The sequence below is a fragment of the Saccopteryx bilineata genome, chromosome 4 (assembly GCF_036850765.1).
Source record: "Saccopteryx bilineata isolate mSacBil1 chromosome 4, mSacBil1_pri_phased_curated, whole genome shotgun sequence".
NCBI lineage: Eukaryota > Metazoa > Chordata > Mammalia > Chiroptera > Emballonuridae > Saccopteryx > Saccopteryx bilineata.
Genome location: NC_089493.1, coordinates 130,496,349 through 130,513,169, shown reverse-complemented (window position 1 = coordinate 130,513,169; position 16,821 = coordinate 130,496,349). Strand labels below are relative to the sequence as shown.

The 16,821-nt window shown below is 53.6% G+C and overlaps 2 protein-coding genes across 4 annotated transcripts in view; both read left to right on the top strand.

Annotated features, from left to right (window-relative positions):
• SCAMP2 (secretory carrier membrane protein 2) overlaps positions 1–7,501 on the top strand; it is a 31,133-nt gene extending 23,632 nt beyond the window's left edge. For both annotated transcript variants that reach the window (XM_066278189.1, XM_066278188.1), the window contains 4 exons: positions 114–273; positions 1,942–2,043; positions 5,692–5,809; positions 6,008–7,501. In XM_066278189.1, the coding sequence (XP_066134286.1) occupies positions 114–273; positions 1,942–2,043; positions 5,692–5,809; positions 6,008–6,142 (515 nt within the window). In that variant the 3' untranslated portion in view covers positions 6,143–7,501. The remainder of the gene's footprint in view (positions 1–113; positions 274–1,941; positions 2,044–5,691; positions 5,810–6,007) is intronic.
• Positions 7,502–8,045: 544 nt separating this feature from the next.
• On the top strand, positions 8,046–16,326 carry ULK3 (unc-51 like kinase 3). Of its 2 annotated transcripts, XM_066278181.1 has the most exons (17): positions 8,046–8,239; positions 8,389–8,448; positions 8,772–8,912; positions 8,995–9,115; positions 9,682–9,786; positions 12,177–12,320; positions 12,513–12,595; positions 13,036–13,191; positions 13,368–13,473; positions 13,640–13,680; positions 13,909–14,011; positions 14,157–14,221; positions 14,304–14,379; positions 14,449–14,489; positions 14,816–14,863; positions 15,070–15,136; positions 15,230–16,326. In XM_066278181.1, exons 1-17 carry the CDS (start codon positions 8,138–8,140, stop codon positions 15,244–15,246), a joined length of 1,476 nt encoding a protein of 491 aa, XP_066134278.1. In that variant the 5' UTR covers positions 8,046–8,137; the 3' UTR covers positions 15,247–16,326. The 2 variants fall into 2 exon arrangements, with proteins under 2 accessions (XP_066134278.1, XP_066134279.1); XM_066278182.1 differs by lacking the exon at positions 8,389–8,448 and having other exon boundaries at positions 8,050–8,239.
• The last annotated feature ends 495 nt before the right edge of the window (positions 16,327–16,821 follow it).

Sequence of the window (16,821 nt, the reverse complement as noted above, 5' to 3'; positions counted from 1 at the left end):
ACAGGTCTTGACAGCATGGACCTCATTCATGTCTTTTCCAGGGTGTGGTTTGCCCTGTCCAGAAGTCCTTTAGCCACCTTGGCACCAGCCCATGTTTATCTTCTCCTCTGTAGTGCATTCAGTGACTCTGTTTCTGAACCTGCTTGCCTGCCTGGCCTGGTTCTTAATCGACAGCGGCAAAGGAGTAGACTTTGGTCTCTCGATCCTGTGGTTCGTGATCTTCACCCCCTGTGCCTTCCTCTGTTGGTACCGACCCATCTATAAAGCCTTCAGGTGGGTGAGGATGGGGCAAGGGGGAAGTGTACAGCTGGCATCCCAGGTAGCAGGCCAAGAGCCATGAACCCTAGGGCCCCATTTCAGTCCAAGCAGAATAAAATGGAAATTCACTTCCCCTTCCCACCCACAGCCAGAGTTGGCAGGGATCTGGAGCTGTTTCCTCAGTGGTACCTGAGGTCTGCTCTGGGCCCTGTCCTTCAGACAGGAGATTGAGGGAAGGGAATGGGAGATTGCTGGCCCTTCTGCTCCAATCTGTTGGCACAGGAGGACTGCAGTCATTGGGCATCCGGCAGAGGAAGGGGGCTTCTGTAGCTCCCTTCCAAGGCTCTGGGGCACCAATTTTCAACCCTGTGCCACAAGGACTTTTAAAACATACAATATCTTACTATTTAGTCAGGGACACTGATCTCTTTTTCCTTAGACTTTCAAATAAAAAAAATCACAACAGCTGTCTGATGTGAATGAGTCAAAATTACACCTTTTTTTGTCAGATCAGCAAAAAATATATTTTTTGGTGTGCTGCAGAATTTTAGTCATTAGTGTATGTATGCCATGAGATGAAAAATGTTGAACTCTCTGCTTTATGCCCTGGCTGGGTGGCTTGGTTGGCTGGGGCATCGTCCTGATGCACCAAGGCTGCCGGTTTGATCCCCAGTCAGGGCACACACACAGGAGTCAGCAGTGGGCGCATGGATGGGTCAGCATTTCTGTCTCTCTCTGCCTTTCTCTTTTTGATATCAATAAATAAATGTTAAAAACAAAACAAAAAACTGGGGTGTGCTTCTATAATAGAGTCAGACTCTGAGATACACTCTTACTGGCTTGTGTCCATGCTTACTCACACCCCTTTCCCCCTGTAACTGTCAAGCATTGCTGACTGGGTGACATAGAGCATATACTGTGGACTTCAGTAGGTCCACTTCACAGAGCTGACACTGTCAGGGCTGGGAGCAGAGTGGGGCAGGGGCTGAACCCCCAATGCACTCAGCAGGTGGGACCTGAACCCTCACTGTACTCTAGCCCTCAAGGACATGGAAATGGGGGTACTCGAAACACCAGTTTTGTCTAGAATTTTCTTTTTTTTTTTTAATATTTTTATTTATTCATTTTAGAAAGGAGAGAGGGGGGAGAGAGAGAGAGAGGAGAGAGAGAAGGGAGGGAGGAGCAGGAAGCATCAACTCCCATATGTGCCTTGACCAGGCAAGCCCAGGGTTTCGAACCAACGACCTCAGCATTTCCAGGTCGGTGCTTTATCCACTGCACCACCACAGGTCAGGCCTGTCTAGAATTTTCTACTCCCCAAAAACCTTTTCTGCCAGTGAGGTCGACAGTTTTGTTATTAGGAGTTATACTGTTAGCTTAGTTTTTTTTCCTGTTATGAAATGCAGATATATACTCCAGAAATTGGACTATTAAACTCCTTATATTGTCCTTTGGGTAAGCAACATTAATAGCTCTTTGAAGAAGGGGTCAAGCATTGACCTCTTAAATTGGAAGGCAGTGAAAGACAAACCCTTTGATTATGGTGGGTGTCTGTGTGTGTCCAGATAGCTCTGACTGCTCTCCTGCCTCTGGCTCCAGTGAGGAGGAAACATCACCCCATGTGAGAACTCTGAGAAACAAATCCAAAGCCCTCTATGACTCCTGGTTTCCCTCTCTCCACAGGTCCGACAACTCTTTCAGCTTCTTCGTGTTCTTCCTTGTATTTTTTTGTCAAATAGGGATCTATGTCATCCAGTTGATCGGCATCCCTAGCCTGGGGGACAGGTGAGATGTGGGGCAGTACCGAGAGAATGATGCTTTGGAGGCTCAGCTCAGCCTCTCACCTTGATTGCCAGACCAAGAGCCCTGCAGGTGACTCCTTTTCACCACAGCAGAGGGAGTGGTAACAGCCAGCCTGGGTCTGCCTTCGCCCTTCTTTAGCTCTTCGCCAGGAGCTAGTTGCTGTCTTCCTTGCTCACCACTTTCTGGGGTGTTGTGGGTGAACTTGGCTTGAATTCTTACGCACCTGGGCTGTGTCCTGCATTGACTGCAGCCTCTTCCTGCCACACCCTCCTAGAAGTTGGTGCTGCCAGCACAGGTTCCAGACAAGCCCCTGGCTTAGGGCAGCTGCTGATGGCTGCCTGGTCTTTGCAACCCTGAGTGGTGACTGTTTGCAGAGGCCCTGTGACCTCGGGAGATGGAGCCCCCGCCTCTCTGGACAGCTCCTCTGCTGTCTTTGAGCACCCAGCTGGCATGGCTTCCTGGGTGCCGCAGTCTCCACTCAAAATAATCACAGAAAGAAAAGCTGATGGTCGATGTTTTCCTTTCTGCCTCAGTGCACAGGGAACACTACAGAAAGGTCAGGCAGGCTTGGCTTGAAGCCTGAGCCTGCAAGGGCTGAACTATTTTGGTCCCATCTCTAGTGGAGCTGGGCGGGGGGGCGCTGAGTGACTTCCACCTCAGAGCCAAGTGTGTGCTGCCCTCCCACCATCCCTCTTCCTTCTCATCTTGTTTATAATTTGGCCCCTTTTCTCTGTTTGGTGACCCAGTTTCATTACTTATTACCTTAAATGAGATGCTGGTAGGAAGGCTGTGATTAACTGCTGTTTGCACCCTGGACGGCAGAGTCAGAGGCTTGATGTCCTGGGTGGCCCCGCCCCCACCGCCCTGCGGAGAATTGCCTTGCTGAGCTCTGCAGCCTTCAGCCTCTCAGCGCCTTTCTCCTCTCATCACACCCCCTTTTGACTGTAAAATGCACACAACATAAAGCATTTTGTGTATCACTGAAATCATTTTAAAGTGTACAGTTCAAATTAAAAAAGTGTACACTTCGATGGCATGTAGTAAATTTTCAGTGTTGTACAGTCATTACCACTGTCTAGTTCCAGCACATTTTATCACCCCAAAAGGAAATTCTATTTTTTTATGAAAAGCATCAACTCATAGTTGAGTCACTTTAGTTTTTATTGTTTTTTTTTTTGTAACAGAGACAGAGAGAGGGACAGATAGGGACAGACAGACAGGAAGGGAGAGAGATGAGAAACATCAATCATCAACTCTTTGTTGAGGCACCTTAGTTGTTCATTGATTGCTTTCTCATATGTGCCTTGATGGGGGCGGGGGCTACAGCAGACCAAGCGACCCCTTGTTCAAGCCAGTGACCTTGGGCTCAATCTAGTGAGCCTTGCTCAAACCAGATGAACCTGCTCTCAAGTTGGTGACCTCGGGGTTTCAAACCTGGGTCCTCCGTGTCCCAGTCCAATGCTCTATCCACTGCACCACTGCCTTGTCAGGCACTTTAGTTGTTCATTGATTGCTTGTCATACATACCTTGACCGGGGGCTCCACCTGAGCAGTGACCCCTTGCTCAAACCAGTGACCTTGGGATCATGTTGATGACCCCACACTTAAGGTGGCGACCCCGCACTTAAGCTGGCGACCTTGAGGTTTTGAACCAGGAACTTCAGTGCTCTGGGTTGGTGCTCTATCCACTGTGCCACCACTAGTCAGGCATTCAGCAGTAACTCCTTACTCCCTCCTTCCCTGAGCCCCTAGCAACCTTATTCAACTGCTTTCTGTTTCTCTGGACTTGTGTCTGGCTTCTTTAACTGAACATATTTTCGTGGTTCATGTGGTATGGATCAGTACCCCATTCCTTTTTATGGCTAACTAGTATTCCATTGTTTGGATGTACTGCATTTTGTCTATCCACCTATCATTTGATAGGGACTGGGGTTGTTTCCATCTTTTTGCTGTTGTGAATAGTGCTGCTGCAAACATTTGTGTACAAGTTTTTGACTACCAGTTTTCAGTTATTTGGGGTTTGTATCTAAGAGTGGAACTGCTGGGTCACATGGTAATTCTCTGTGTAATTTATTGAGGAACTGCCAACTTGTTTCCCATAGTGGCTGTTTTACATTCCCAGTAGCAGTGTGTATGGGGTCCAGTTTCTTCATAACCGTGCCACCATTTGTTATTGTCCACCTCTTTCTTCTTTCTATTGTAACCAACCTAGAGGTGTATCTCATTGTGGTTTTTGGCTGTCATTTCTTGATTGGTCATCTCCTGTGTGTTTGTTGGCCATTTGTATATGTTATTTGGAGAAATGTTTATTCAAGTCCTTTGCTAACTCAGTAATTGGGTGCTCTTTTTGTTGTTGAGTTCTTTATATATTCTGGGTACTAGATTCTTTTTTTTTTTTAGACAGAGAGCGAGTCAGAGAGGGGACAGACAGACAGGAAGGGAGAGAGAAGAGAAGCATCAATTCTTTGTTGCAGCTCCTTAGTTGTTCATTGACGGCTTTCTCATATGTGCCTTGACTGGGGGGCAACAGCAGAGCCTTGCTGAAGCCAGCAACCATGGAGTCATGTATTTGATCCCTCGCTTAAGCTGGTCAGCCCATGCTCAAGCCAGATGAGCCCACGCTCAAGCCTGCGACCTTGGGGTTTCAAACTTGGGTCCTCCGCCTCCCAGTCCAACACTCTATCCACTGCACCACCGCCTGGTTAGGCTGGGTACTAGATTCTTATCAAATGTAATTTACAAAATTTTTTCTATTCTGTTTTGTCATTCTCGATAGTGCCCTTTGATGTACAAAAGTTTTTAATTTTAATGAGGTCCAATTTATCTTTTTTTGTTGTGCTTTGGGTGTCCTATTTAAGAACTATTACCAATCCAAGGTCATGGAGAGTTACTAAGACTTTTATAGTTTGAGTTTGTATTATTAGGTCGTTGATACATTTTGAATTAATTTTTGTGTATGGTTGAAATACATGTTGGACTTAATTGTTTTGCATGTGGCTCTCCAGCTGTCCCACCACCATTTGTTGAGGAGACCATTCTTTCCCCATTCAGTGGTCTTGGCACACTTGTAAAAACCTGTTGACAACAGTTGTGTGGGTTTGTTTCTGGACTCTTAATTCTCTTCCATTGATTTATATTTCGCATATGTCTGTCTTCCTGCAAGAGCCACACTGTTTTGATAACTGTAGTTTTCTAGTAAGTTTTTAACTCATAAAGTGTGAGGATATCTCCTTTTATAGATGATGAAGCTGGGGCTCAGGAGACATGACTGACTGACTGGAGGCAGAGGGGGCTGTCCTGGCGCCACTGGGAGGAGCTGAGTGCAGTGGGCTGGCCAGTAGTTCTCCTTTCTAGATAGTGGGCCCTCAGGAGTGAGTAGCAGGCTTTCCATGTCTTTCCAACTCCCAAAGCAGCAGGAAAAGGCCCTATCCAGTGCTACTCCCGACTGTGAGGGCAGCAGCCACATCCCCCCAGACCTCACATGACCCAAAGATTCCATGTGAGCAGTGGGGGTGCTTACCAGCCTAGGTGGTGGTCAGCACAACAGCAGATACTTGGAAAACCCCTCATGGGGGACCTCTGGGGCCCACTCCCCACTACACCCTCTCAGGCCTTCTCTTCCCTTTGTAGCGGTTGGATTGCAGCCCTGTCTACACTGGAAAAGAACTTGGCTGTGTCGATCATCATGATGGTAGTGGCTGGCTTTTTCACCCTCTGTGCCGTGCTCTCCCTCTTCCTCCTGAAGCGGGTGAGTGGTGGGTGCTGGGCCAACAGCAAGCTGGGGAAAGCAGGCTCCTTTCTCCTGCCTTCACCCTGGGTATGTTCATCACTATAGCTGTTGGGCTTCCTGAGTCCCCAGAGGCCCAGGGGCAGTGGTAGGTCAGGCAGGCTTGGGTTCCCTGCTGGCCCACAGGATGGGCCCCTCTCACTCAGCCTTTTCCCACAGGTGCACTCCCTGTACCGCCGGACAGGGGCCAGCTTCCAGCAGGCCCAAGAGGAATTCTCCCAGGGCATCTTCAGCAGCAGGACCTTCCGCAGTGCTGCCTCATCTGCTGCCCAAGGAGCCTTCCAGGGGAATTAGTCCTGGCTGTCCTCCCTCTAGCCCAGCCTTTTCTCGTGCCTGCCTTCTGAGCTGCACTTTCTGTGGATGCCTTATGCGGTGCTTGTGCCTGGCACAAGCCAGGGATGGTCTAGCTGTGGCTCCTTTTCCTTCCTCAGCAACCAGCTCTCCCTTCTACCCAAGGGCAGGGCAGGGCGGGGCAAGGGCTTTTTTTACAGAAGAGAAAAGGGAAAAAACAAAGCTGTCTTTTCTTTTCTGGGAGTGGTTTGGTAGGATTCTTTTGTCTCTCTGGAAGCAGTGGGACTGAAGTTCTCTTCCCCCTACACCCACACTCACACACGCATGCACACATGTACACACTTGGAATCCCCTGCTGACCTGGGCCCACTCCAGCTGAAGTCATATTTCTGCCTGAAGCCTGGGCCTCACTCCTCCCCCAGCAGCCTGGCCTGAATCTGGCTTCACAAACCCAGCCTGTGGCTTACACAGTCCCACCTGCCCTTCCTGCTGGGCTGGGATGATGTCCCAAGGGCTCCCCTGTAGATGAGCTGCGATCTGGGCTGGTGGGCAGCTCTGTCTCCGTATCACTCTGGCCAGTTCTACAGGCTTCCAGCCTCTGCCCTGGTTCCTCAGCCTCTTCCCTGCCTCGTGTTTCTCACAGATTCATAGCCCTTGCAGCCCTCTGCACCTTCCTGGTGTGGGCAGAGCTCCATGTCATCTGGGACCCTCCCTGAGGCCTCCCCTCTTTAGACTTACTGAATGTGCATCGGGGTTGACTGGGGTCTGGGAATGGGGAGGGACAGAAGACAACCCCAAGTTGTCCTGCCCAAACTTTAGCTGTCTTCTAGGAGGGGGAGAGAGGTATTCCTGTCCTGGTGTGGGTTGTTTGTCCGATTGTTCTGATTTCCTCTTCTCCTGGGGGACAGTTGCACTCTTCCCCCCATGTCAGCAATATCTAGCTTGTGTGACTCTTAGGAAGGGTGGGGTGAGTCATTCTAGAACTGTATCCTTTAGCTGGACTCCTGAACCAGGGTTCCAGACTCCTGCTCCAGGATTCTCCCATCACCTTCCACTTGGCCTGGGGGTTCCCCAGGAGGTGAGTCACTGTGATGGGCACCCAGGAGTCCACAGTTAACACGTTCACTCTTTCCTCCAGAGGCTATCGGAATGAGTGTGTGGACTGCAGGGACTTCTCAAAGAGCTAGCCAGCCCAGAAGCAGTCCCCAGCCTGCCAGCCCACTCCACTCCCAAGCCACTGAGTGATAATTTAATGGCAATGACCAAGTTTTTGTAAATTTCTTTCTGGTATCTTTTTTCCATGTACAAATGTATATGTTATGTCTCAATTTTGTGCTTAAATAAAAAGACATTTTCAGATAACAGGGATCCAATTGTCTGCTGGACTTGGGAGGAGGAGAGAGGCCAACCGGAGTTGGGGTTGAGGCACTACCTACAGCTGTAAGGAGTCAGTCAAGTTGCTGCTATGGCCGTCCTACTGCCCCACTGGTCCCTACGGGGCAAGCCCCTCACCGCTGGGGAGAGCCCCGTCCTGAGACAACTACTGGCCTCTTCCGTAGTATTTTCTTGAGCCAGTAATTCCACTCTCAGACCTGCTGGTCTAGGGGGGAGGGACCGCTCTGAATCCCCTTTCCTCCCCCACAACGCACCCTTCTCGCTCTTGGAGTCGGTGATCTCTAGGATGCTCTCCGAGTCCGATGGGATTGCCGAGGACTCCGTCCGCTGGTCTGTAGTACTTTTAGGCCTTAGTATCCTCGGCCGGAGCTTATGGATCACGTGATCTCCGGGGCGCGTGGAGGCCGACAGGTGTGTGCAGTACCCACCGGAGCAGCTGTTCCGGGGCGGGGCGGGGGCAGTGGGTGGGGCGCCGGCCGGTCCCCCGGCTGCACTTCCGGAGGGCGCCACCGGGGGCGGTGTGGAGTCTGCTAGCCCCGCTGCGCGCTGCTAGCGTTCCACTCGGCCGGAACCGCGCGGGAAAGCAGGAAGCACCCGGTCGGGATGGCGGTGTCCGGTTGGGGACCCCCGCGGGTGGACGGCTTCATCCTCACCGAGCGCCTGGGCAGTGGCACGTACGCCACGGTGTACAAGGCCTACGCCAAGGTGGGTGCGGGCCCGAGCGAGAGCGGCCGAGAGCCAGGGGAGGTTGGGGACGGTGCCCGCGGCCCGGACTGACCTTTGGGGAGCTGACCATCCCCTTAGCTCTTAACAACAAACACGTGTACACGCTCGTGTTTTGTCCGGAGATGCAGGTGAGATCTGGATGCAGCCTCGTGTCCGTGGCTGAAGAACAGGCTCGGAACAGGAGGATGGTTAGTGGGCTGGCAGGGGGCTTGGGTAAAGGTCTGCAAGGCTGGAGCCGCTTAGGGGGAGTGGCCAATGCTAGAACCCCGAGCGGCAGGCCTCAGCGGGCGCTGCAGAAGGGCTGTGGGACTCGGGGCGCCGAGGGTTGGAGAGCCAGCACTCCGGAGTAAGGGGGCTCACTGGCCTGGGGAGGGGAAGCTGGGGCACCTGAATTCAGTAGTGAGTAGCCCATGGAGGAATCGACAGGTGGGGTGTAGGGGACCAGAGCCTCTCTGGCTGGGCGTGAGCCCTGCGCCTCAAGGCAGAACCCTCCAGTCTCCTGTTACCGCAGAAGGACACGCGGGAGGTGGTAGCCATAAAGTGTGTGGCCAAGAAGAGTTTGAACAAGGCGTCCGTGGAAAACCTCCTGACGGAGATTGAGATCCTCAAGGGCATCCGACACCCCAACATCGTGCAGCTGAAAGACTTCCAGGTGTGGGCCTGGGGCGGGGCCACCTGCAAAGTGGTGGGAGAAGAGACCGCTCTTCAAGCTGCCCCTTTGCCTCTCCCCACAGTGGGACAGTGACAACATCTACCTCGTCATGGAGTTCTGCGCAGGAGGTGACTTGTCTCGCTTCATTCATACCCGCCGGATTCTTACTGAGAAGGTGGCTCGTGTCTTCATGCAGCAGTTGGGTAAAAGCCTCTGACTGTAGACTTCCCATGACCTCTGTCCTCTCCTACACACACCTCTACCCAAGCTTAGATCCCCTGCACTCTTAGCAGTTACCTCCTTTAACAGCTTGGATTTTTAAGGCCCCAACTCTGCCTTGTGTCCACAACTGGCTTAAGTATATTATAACACATAGAGGCAGGAACCCTAATCTGGGAGAAGTCCAGATTTCCCACCTGTGGAACATAACAAAAGGGCTTTGTAGGACACTCCAGGGCCCAGTGGGTAGTACTTGAGTGCTTTCTCAAGAGAAAATGCAAGAGCCTAAAGGGCGGGGGCATCCAGGGAGGCTTATCGTAGTGGAGGAACTTGTGAAGGGGCCAGTGGAGGAAAGCGGGCACTGGTGGTGGGAGTGTTGTTAGAAGTGTCAGGAAGCTGGTACTTGTATGTATGTAAAGCATTCAGAAGACCAGCCTGGCTAGAACTGGGGTCATAAGGCTTGAAGAGGCAGATATGTAAGCAAGGGGAGGCAAGAGGCAGGTGGGAGATGGGCCCTTCTGATCTGTTTCTCTGCATGTGCCCTCCCCAGCAAGTGCTCTGCAGTTTCTGCATGAACGGAATATATCTCACCTGGATCTGAAGCCACAGAACATTCTGCTGAGCACCTTGGAGAAGCCTCACCTCAAACTGGCAGGTGTGAGTTGGGAACAGCAGGGGAAGGCGGGGCCTGGGTTCACACAGCAATCTGTGGGTTGATCTGGGTCTCTGGCTCTGAATGGAGCTTCAAGGTTTGGAGGGTGGGTGTGCCCTCAGCAGCCTGGGTTCTCATGGAGCCCTCAGTTGAGTCATCAAAGAGCAACAGGCGCCTGACCTGTGGTGGCGCAGTGGATCAAGCAGTGACCTGGAACGCTGAGGTCACAGGTTCAAAACCCTGGGCTTGCCTGGTCAAGGCACGTATGGGAGTTGATGCTTTCTGCTCCTCCCCCGCCTCATCTCTCTCTCTCTCTCTTCTCTAAAATGAATAAATAAATAAAAATAATTAAAAAAAAAAAAAAAAAAGAGCAACAGGCTGGGAGGTCCAAGTATGGGCCTCATCATCAGAAAGTGGGACCTGGCCCTGGCCGGTTGGCTCAGCGGTAGAGCGTCGGCCTAGCGTGCGGAGGACCCGGGTTCGATTCCCAGCCAGGGCACATAGGAGAAGCGCCCGTTTGCTTCTCCACCCCTCCGCCGCGCTTTCCTCTCTGTCTCTCTCTTCCCCTCCCGCAGCCAAGGCTCCATTGGAGCAAAGATGGCCCGGGCTCTGGGCATGGCTCTGTGGCCTCTGCCTCAGGCGCTAGAGTGGCTCTGGTCGCAATATGGCGACGCCCAGGATGGGCAGAGCATCGCCCCCTGGGGGGCAGAGCACCGCCCCTGGTGGGCGTGCCGGGTGGATCCCGGTCGGGCGCATGCGGGAGTCTGTCTGACTGTCTCTCCCTGTTTCCAGCTTCAGAAAAATGAAAAAAAAAAAAAAAAAAAAAGTGGGACCTGCCTGACCTGTGGTGGCACAGTGGATAAAGCGTCGACCTGGAAATGCTGAGGTCGCCGGTTCGAAACCCTGGGCTTGCCTGGTCAAGGCACATATGGGAGTTGATGCTTCCAGCTCCTCTCCCCTTCTCTCTCTCTGTCTCTCCCCTCTCCTCTCTAAAAATGAATAAATAAATAATTAAAAAAAAAAAAAAGTGGGACCTTTTGGCCCTGGCCGGTTGGCTCAGTGATAGAGCATCAGCCCGGCATGTGGAAGCCTCAGGTTTGATTCCTGGCCAGGGCACACAGGAGAAGCACCCATCTGCTTCTCCACCCCTCCCCTCTCCCTTCTCTCTATCTTTCTCTTCCCCTCCCGCAGCCAAGGCTCCATTGAAGCAAAGTTGGCCTGGGCGCTGAGGATGGCTCCATGTCCTCTGCCTCAGGCGCTAGAATGGCTCTGGTTGCAACGGAGCAATGCCCCAGATGGGCAGAGCATCGCCCCCTGGTGGGCATGCCAGGTGATCCCAGTCAGGTGCATGTGGGAGTCTTATCTCTCTGCCTCCCTGCTTCTCACTTCAGAAATATTCAAAAAAAAAAAAAAAAGAAAGAAAGAAAAAAATGGGACCTTTCTCAGGCTACTCACACTTGACCCAGCAGTATAGTGGTTGGGGTCAGGGTCAAGAGTCAATGTGTGACCAGGGTCAGGACTTGGTGTGTCACCAGGCTTGGGGCTTAAATTGACCCAACCTGTGGCAGTGCTGAGGAGTGTGAAGTAGGGACGGGGTGGTTGTGGTCCCTGATAGGATTTGTAGAACCGACTTGAGGCGGAGGCGGAGGCCAGGGAGCAGGGTGTAACCTGAGCTTGGTGGGACAGTGAGGGAGGCTTTTTTTTTTTTTTTAATGAAGTTTTTGTTTTTTTTTGTTTTTTTAAAAAAATTTTTTATTTATTCATTTTAGAGAGGAGGGGGGGGAGAGAGAGAGAGAGAGAGAGACAGGAGAGACAGAGAGAGAGAACGGGGGAGGAGCTGGAAGCATCAACTCCCATATGTGCCTTGACCAGGCAAGCCCAGGGTTTCGAACCGGCGACCTCAACATTTCCAGGTCGACACTTTACACACTGCGCCACCACAGGTCAGGCGTGAGGGAGGCTTTTGACCCCTCTTGGACCATTATCGTCATAGCTGGTGTAAGCAGGGTGGGCTTCTTGAAAAAGGGTGCCTGAGGGGACTACGTAGGATGTGGAGGACTTATGTCACTACGAGAAGATGTAGGAGGGTGTTTGAGATCAATAATGATCAAAGGCTTGACTTGGGGTGGTGAACACACAATACAGTATATGGATGATGTATTATAGAATTATATACCTGAAAATGATACCACTTTATTAACCAATGTCACTCCAACAAATTCAAATAAAAATTTTTTAAATAACTAAATAATGAGGCAAGGCTGGGAAGTCGGATTGATCCTGGTGCATCTGGAAGGGGAAGGAGTCCTGTGCTGGAGTTCGGGTGAGGTTTCAAAGGCTGAGAGCAGAGGCAGCTGGACTATGAGCCCCACTGCCTAGCCCCTTGCTTGCAGACTTCGGCTTCGCGCAGCACATGTCCCCGTGGGATGAGAAGCATGTGCTCCGTGGCTCCCCACTCTACATGGCCCCTGAGATGGTGTGTCAGCAGCAGTATGATGCCCGTGTGGATCTCTGGTCCGTGGGGGTCATCCTGTACGGTGAGAGCTCTGTCCCTTGCCCCCCACCAGTGAGGCCTGCACTGTGTCCTTGGGCAAGCCATCTCTGGCCATTCCTGAAGGACTTGAATGAGGAGACTGACTCTTAATGGCCCTGGGGCACCTGCTCTGAGGGGTGGGCCAGGCAGGCTGGACCCTGCTTCCTACCAGCCTGCCTTCTGCCTCCCTCCACAGAAGCCCTGTTTGGGCAACCCCCCTTTGCCTCCAGGTCGTTCACGGAGTTGGAAGAGAAGATACGGAGTAACCGGGTTGTCAAGGTGGGCCCTGCAGGACCCTAGCAACCTGTCTGTCAGAGGGTGGAGGGAGTCAGAGCCCTCAGGTTGGAGACCTCACTGCCCCTGCACAGACTGGGTTGTGGGCTCCGGCTGCTTGTGGTACTGGGCATGCTTGGAGCTCTGTTCAGTTCTGCGGGCCCAGGTCAGCTCACAGACTGCTGTGTAAAAGCAGGCCCAGCTTCCCCAAGAGCATAGACCAGGTTGGGGAGCAGAACCTGAATTTGGACTCTGTGACAGCTTGGGGTTCCAGGGTGGCCTGGGTGGGAGGCTTGGCTCCACTGCCCCACACCAGGTTTATCACTGTTTTCCTGGCTCTCAGATTCTCCACCTGTCCCTCCCCACCTGTGTACCTCAGGGACACACCAGGACAGGGTGGGGGAGGTTCTGGAGCCCCATGTGACCTGTCACTGTCCTCCCCTCAGCTCCCCCTGCGGCCCCCACTCTCCCAAGACTGCCGGGACCTGCTACAGCGGCTCCTGGAGCGGGACCCTGGCCGCCGCATCTCCTTCCAGGACTTCTTTGCCCACCCCTGGGTGGACCTGGAGCACATGCCCAGTGGGGAGAGCCTGGCACAAGCAGTGAGTGGGCCACTAGGAATGGAGAGAGTGTAGATTGGGGGGTCTCGTCTACCCCTTTTGGTGGTAAACAGGTAACTTGCCCCACAGGGGGCAGAGGATGGGCTCCATGGACCTGCTCTTCCCACTTCATGGAGAGCAGAGGGGTGGGCATGACTCCTGGCCTGCCCGTCCCCCAGACCGCGCTGGTGGTGCAGGCTGTGAAGAAGGATGAGGATGGGGATGCCGCAGCCGCCTTAGCTCTGTACTGCAAGGCACTAGACTTCTTCGTGCCCGCATTGCACTGTGAGTGTCTGGAGGCCCAGAGCAGTGGGTGTGGCTCCCAGAGCTGCAGTGGGTGGCTCCCAGACACCTTTCCCCATCCAGAGTTTTATGGGAGACAAGTGGTTTGGGGGTTCTAGAGGGTTTGGTGTGGGGCAGCAGTCCTCACATAAACCACCACATTCTGCAGACGAAGTGGATGCCCAGCGGAAGGAGGCAATTAAGGCAAAGGTGGGTGAGTGAGTTCCCTGGAAGAAATGGGTGAAGGGTGTGGGGGCCACCAGATGACTGGCTCTCTTAGAACTGGGACTTCCTGTTGTGGGAAAGGGTCAGGCCAGCCCCTGGTATTACAGGTTGGGACAGTGACTGAGGACCTAGATGGAGAATTTGGAGGTGCTGGTGAGGGAGGCAGGGTGGGACAGCCTCACCACAGCCCCTCAGTCCCTTGTGCTCCTGTAGGTGAGGCAGTATGTGTCCCGTGCTGAGGAGCTCAAGGCCATCGTGTCCTCCTCCAGTAGAGCCCTGCTAAGGCAGGGGGCCTCTGCCCAGGATCTGCTCAGAGGTAGGCCCAGCTCCTGATTGACCCCCAGGCCCCCCGGCAGCTTCCTTCCAGCCTGAGGGAGAGGCAGATGCTGGAGGGGAAGATTCCCTGAGGGGAAAACAGGCTGCTCCCTCACCCATAGCCTTTGCCCCTTCCCTCCTCCCAGAGATGGCCCGGGACAAGCCACGCCTCCTGGCTGCCCTGGAAGTGGCTTCTGCTGCCAGGGCCAAGGTTTGTACCCAGTGGGAGGGCCTGGGTAGGGCGGAAGGAGCCTAGGTCATGATCTGACATGACCTGGTATGTTTGGCTGCAGGAGGAGGCTGGTGAGGATCAGGATGCCCTGGACCTATACCAGCACAGCCTGGGGGAACTGCTGCTGCTGCTAGCAGGTGAGGCCCCCTGCTGCCACCCTGCCTGTGCCCTGCTTCCCTGCCCTTACCATGCCCCTCTCTTTGCAGGGGAGCCCCCAGGCCGGAGGCGAGAGCTGCTTCACACTGAGGTGCCCACTAGGTTTGAGAGGATTGGGGTGCTTCATCTTCCCCTTTGACCCTCCTCCCATTTGGGAGGGCCTCCTGGGGTTGCCTTGGGGGGGAGTGTCAAGTCAGGGAGTCAGACCTCACAGGCCCCATCACTTGGTGATCCCGTGTGCTCTGTGGGGGCTCTGGAGCTCAGAGCAGCAGTGGAACAGGCAAGGGCTGGGTTGCTTCAGTCAAGAAGGCTTTCTGGAGGACGGAGCAGAGAGGGGCCTGGGGGAGTTGTCCTGAGGGGCAGAGGGTCTGGAGGCCCCTCCCCCCACCCATGGACACATCTGTCTTCCCTGGGCAGGTTCAGAACCTCATGGCTCGAGCTGAGTACGTGAAAGAGCAGGTCAAGGTGGGCACATGTAGGGCTCTGCTCCTCCTGCGTGTGGGTGTCTGTTCCCTGCTCTGCTCACCCGTGTGTGTCTCTTTCCTGTCTCCATCCAAAAACCTCTCTGTCACTCTCTTCCCTTCACCCTGGGTTGCACAGCAGCTGTCCATGCAGCTCCTGTGCCTGCCCTGGCTGCCTCTCACCCATGGTGCTGGCTTTGTCTCCCACAGATGAGGGAATGTCGCTGGGAAGCCGAGACCATGGATAAGGAGGGGCTCTCTGAGTCTGTTCGCAGCTGTGAGTCCTGCCCTGGGGTCCCACCCTCCACGCAAGGAGCAGTGAGGACTGATGGCAGCCCTGACACTGACCTTCCTCCTTGCCCCTCCACAGCTTGCACCCTGCAGTGACCACAAAAGGATGACTGGACAGATCATGGGCCACCTAGACTTGGGGGACACACTCACCCAGTCTGATGCCCAGAATTCTGCAGCCTGGTAGAGCAGCCATCCCTGATGGGCAGCTTTGCGAGCATTGCCTCCCAGGGTCCCCAGCACCCCTCAGGATACTCTCCATCCCATGGAAGCTCTGACGGCCTTGTCCTTTGTGTGCCTGGAGCAGTAAGCCTGGCCCTGGGCAGTGGGGAGCAGGCCTCTGGGAGAAGAGTGTTTCATGTGACTGGTTAACTGGTGGCTGCCGGACCCTGAGCCTGTCAGTCTGTGGCATTGAGGCTCTGTGTTTGCTCTGAGGAAAAGGCAGGGGGCCCTGTGCCCACCGCTGTCCTTCCTGGGAGCGAAGGACATGCACCGGACCAGGGCTCTCTAAGACTGCTCAGGGGCCACCCCCACCCTCCATGGTCTGTACTCAGCCCCATAGAACTCACCAGTCTCCTTGGAAACTGGTGTCTGCCCAAACCTTCTCAGCATTTTAAGTTAATCCTTCAAGCCATGAAAATACTATATACTTAGTAGGGTGGGGCAGACCAGAGAAACTCATGCCATGTTCCTGCCCTGGCCTGGGGTGGTATTGGGAGGGGTCCTCAATCCCTTTTTGGGGAACACCCTCCTACTTTCAGAAGAACTACTCCTGGCTTGGCATGGGAATGCATGGGGGCTTCCTGACCCCTCAGGTTTTGGGGGCCCAGGAGACCTTCCAGGTCTGACATGGCTGCTATCCCAATATATGTCCTGGGCAAGAACCTTGCCCTTCTGGGCCTGCCTGGGTCTCCCCATCTCTTTAATGGCATTTCTGGTACCTTCTGAGCCCCCCCCCACACATGGGCTTCTGCGAGGACAATGTGACTTTAATTTGGGGAAGAAGGCACACACCTGGAGTTATTTGGGGGTTTGTTTTAAAAACTCTTGAGAGGCTTTCAGTGATTTCTAACCCTCCACCCTTCAGTGCCTCCTTGGGACAGGGATCATCTCTAGCCTGCTGGAAGTCATGTGAAGACTATTGTTCATTGTCTCCCTATTAAATTATTTTCTGAATTTGTGATTCTTCTCTTACCCTGGAAAAGGAGAAGGAGCAGGTCGAGGTTGGCAGCCCCATTTTCCTGGGTAACCTGAGGGAGGGCTGGGGGAGGCCATGGGATAGAGGGGGGAGTGAGTCACATCTGCCTCCTGCTTTCAGGTCCCAGGGGAGCGAAGAGTCAGGCTGACTATCTGCCATTCCTGCTCACCACCTAAGGGACTAGTGGGGAGGGGACAAGCACAGGCCTGGGTGCCAGGCAAGGGCCTTCCCAAGGTGCACCTGGGAAAGGGTGAACTCCATGGCTGGGGTGTAGTACTGTAAAACCTCTGTGCACTGCACAGCACACTTCCCTGCACCAGACAGGATTCCTGGCCTCCCACCCCTCTTGGGCAGGTGAGTGATTAGGGAGCCAGGTTGAGACAAGGGCATCCTGTAGGGCAGCAGTTCTCAACCTGTGGGTCGCGACCCCAACGGGGTCGCCTAAAGCCATCAGAAAATACATAATGCATATC

Bases quoted from the DNA above. Each gene is read 5' to 3' on its own strand.
- ULK3 (XM_066278181.1), top strand. From the start codon at position 8,138: ATGGCGGTGTCCGGTTGGGGACCCCCGCGGGTGGACGGCTTCATCCTC. The intron at 8,449-8,771 runs GTTAGTGGGCTG...CTGTTACCGCAG, and splicing joins AGGCTCGGAACAGGAGGATG to AAGGACACGCGGGAGGTGGT. The intron at 12,596-13,035 runs GTGGGCCCTGCA...TCCTCCCCTCAG, and splicing joins GGAGTAACCGGGTTGTCAAG to CTCCCCCTGCGGCCCCCACT.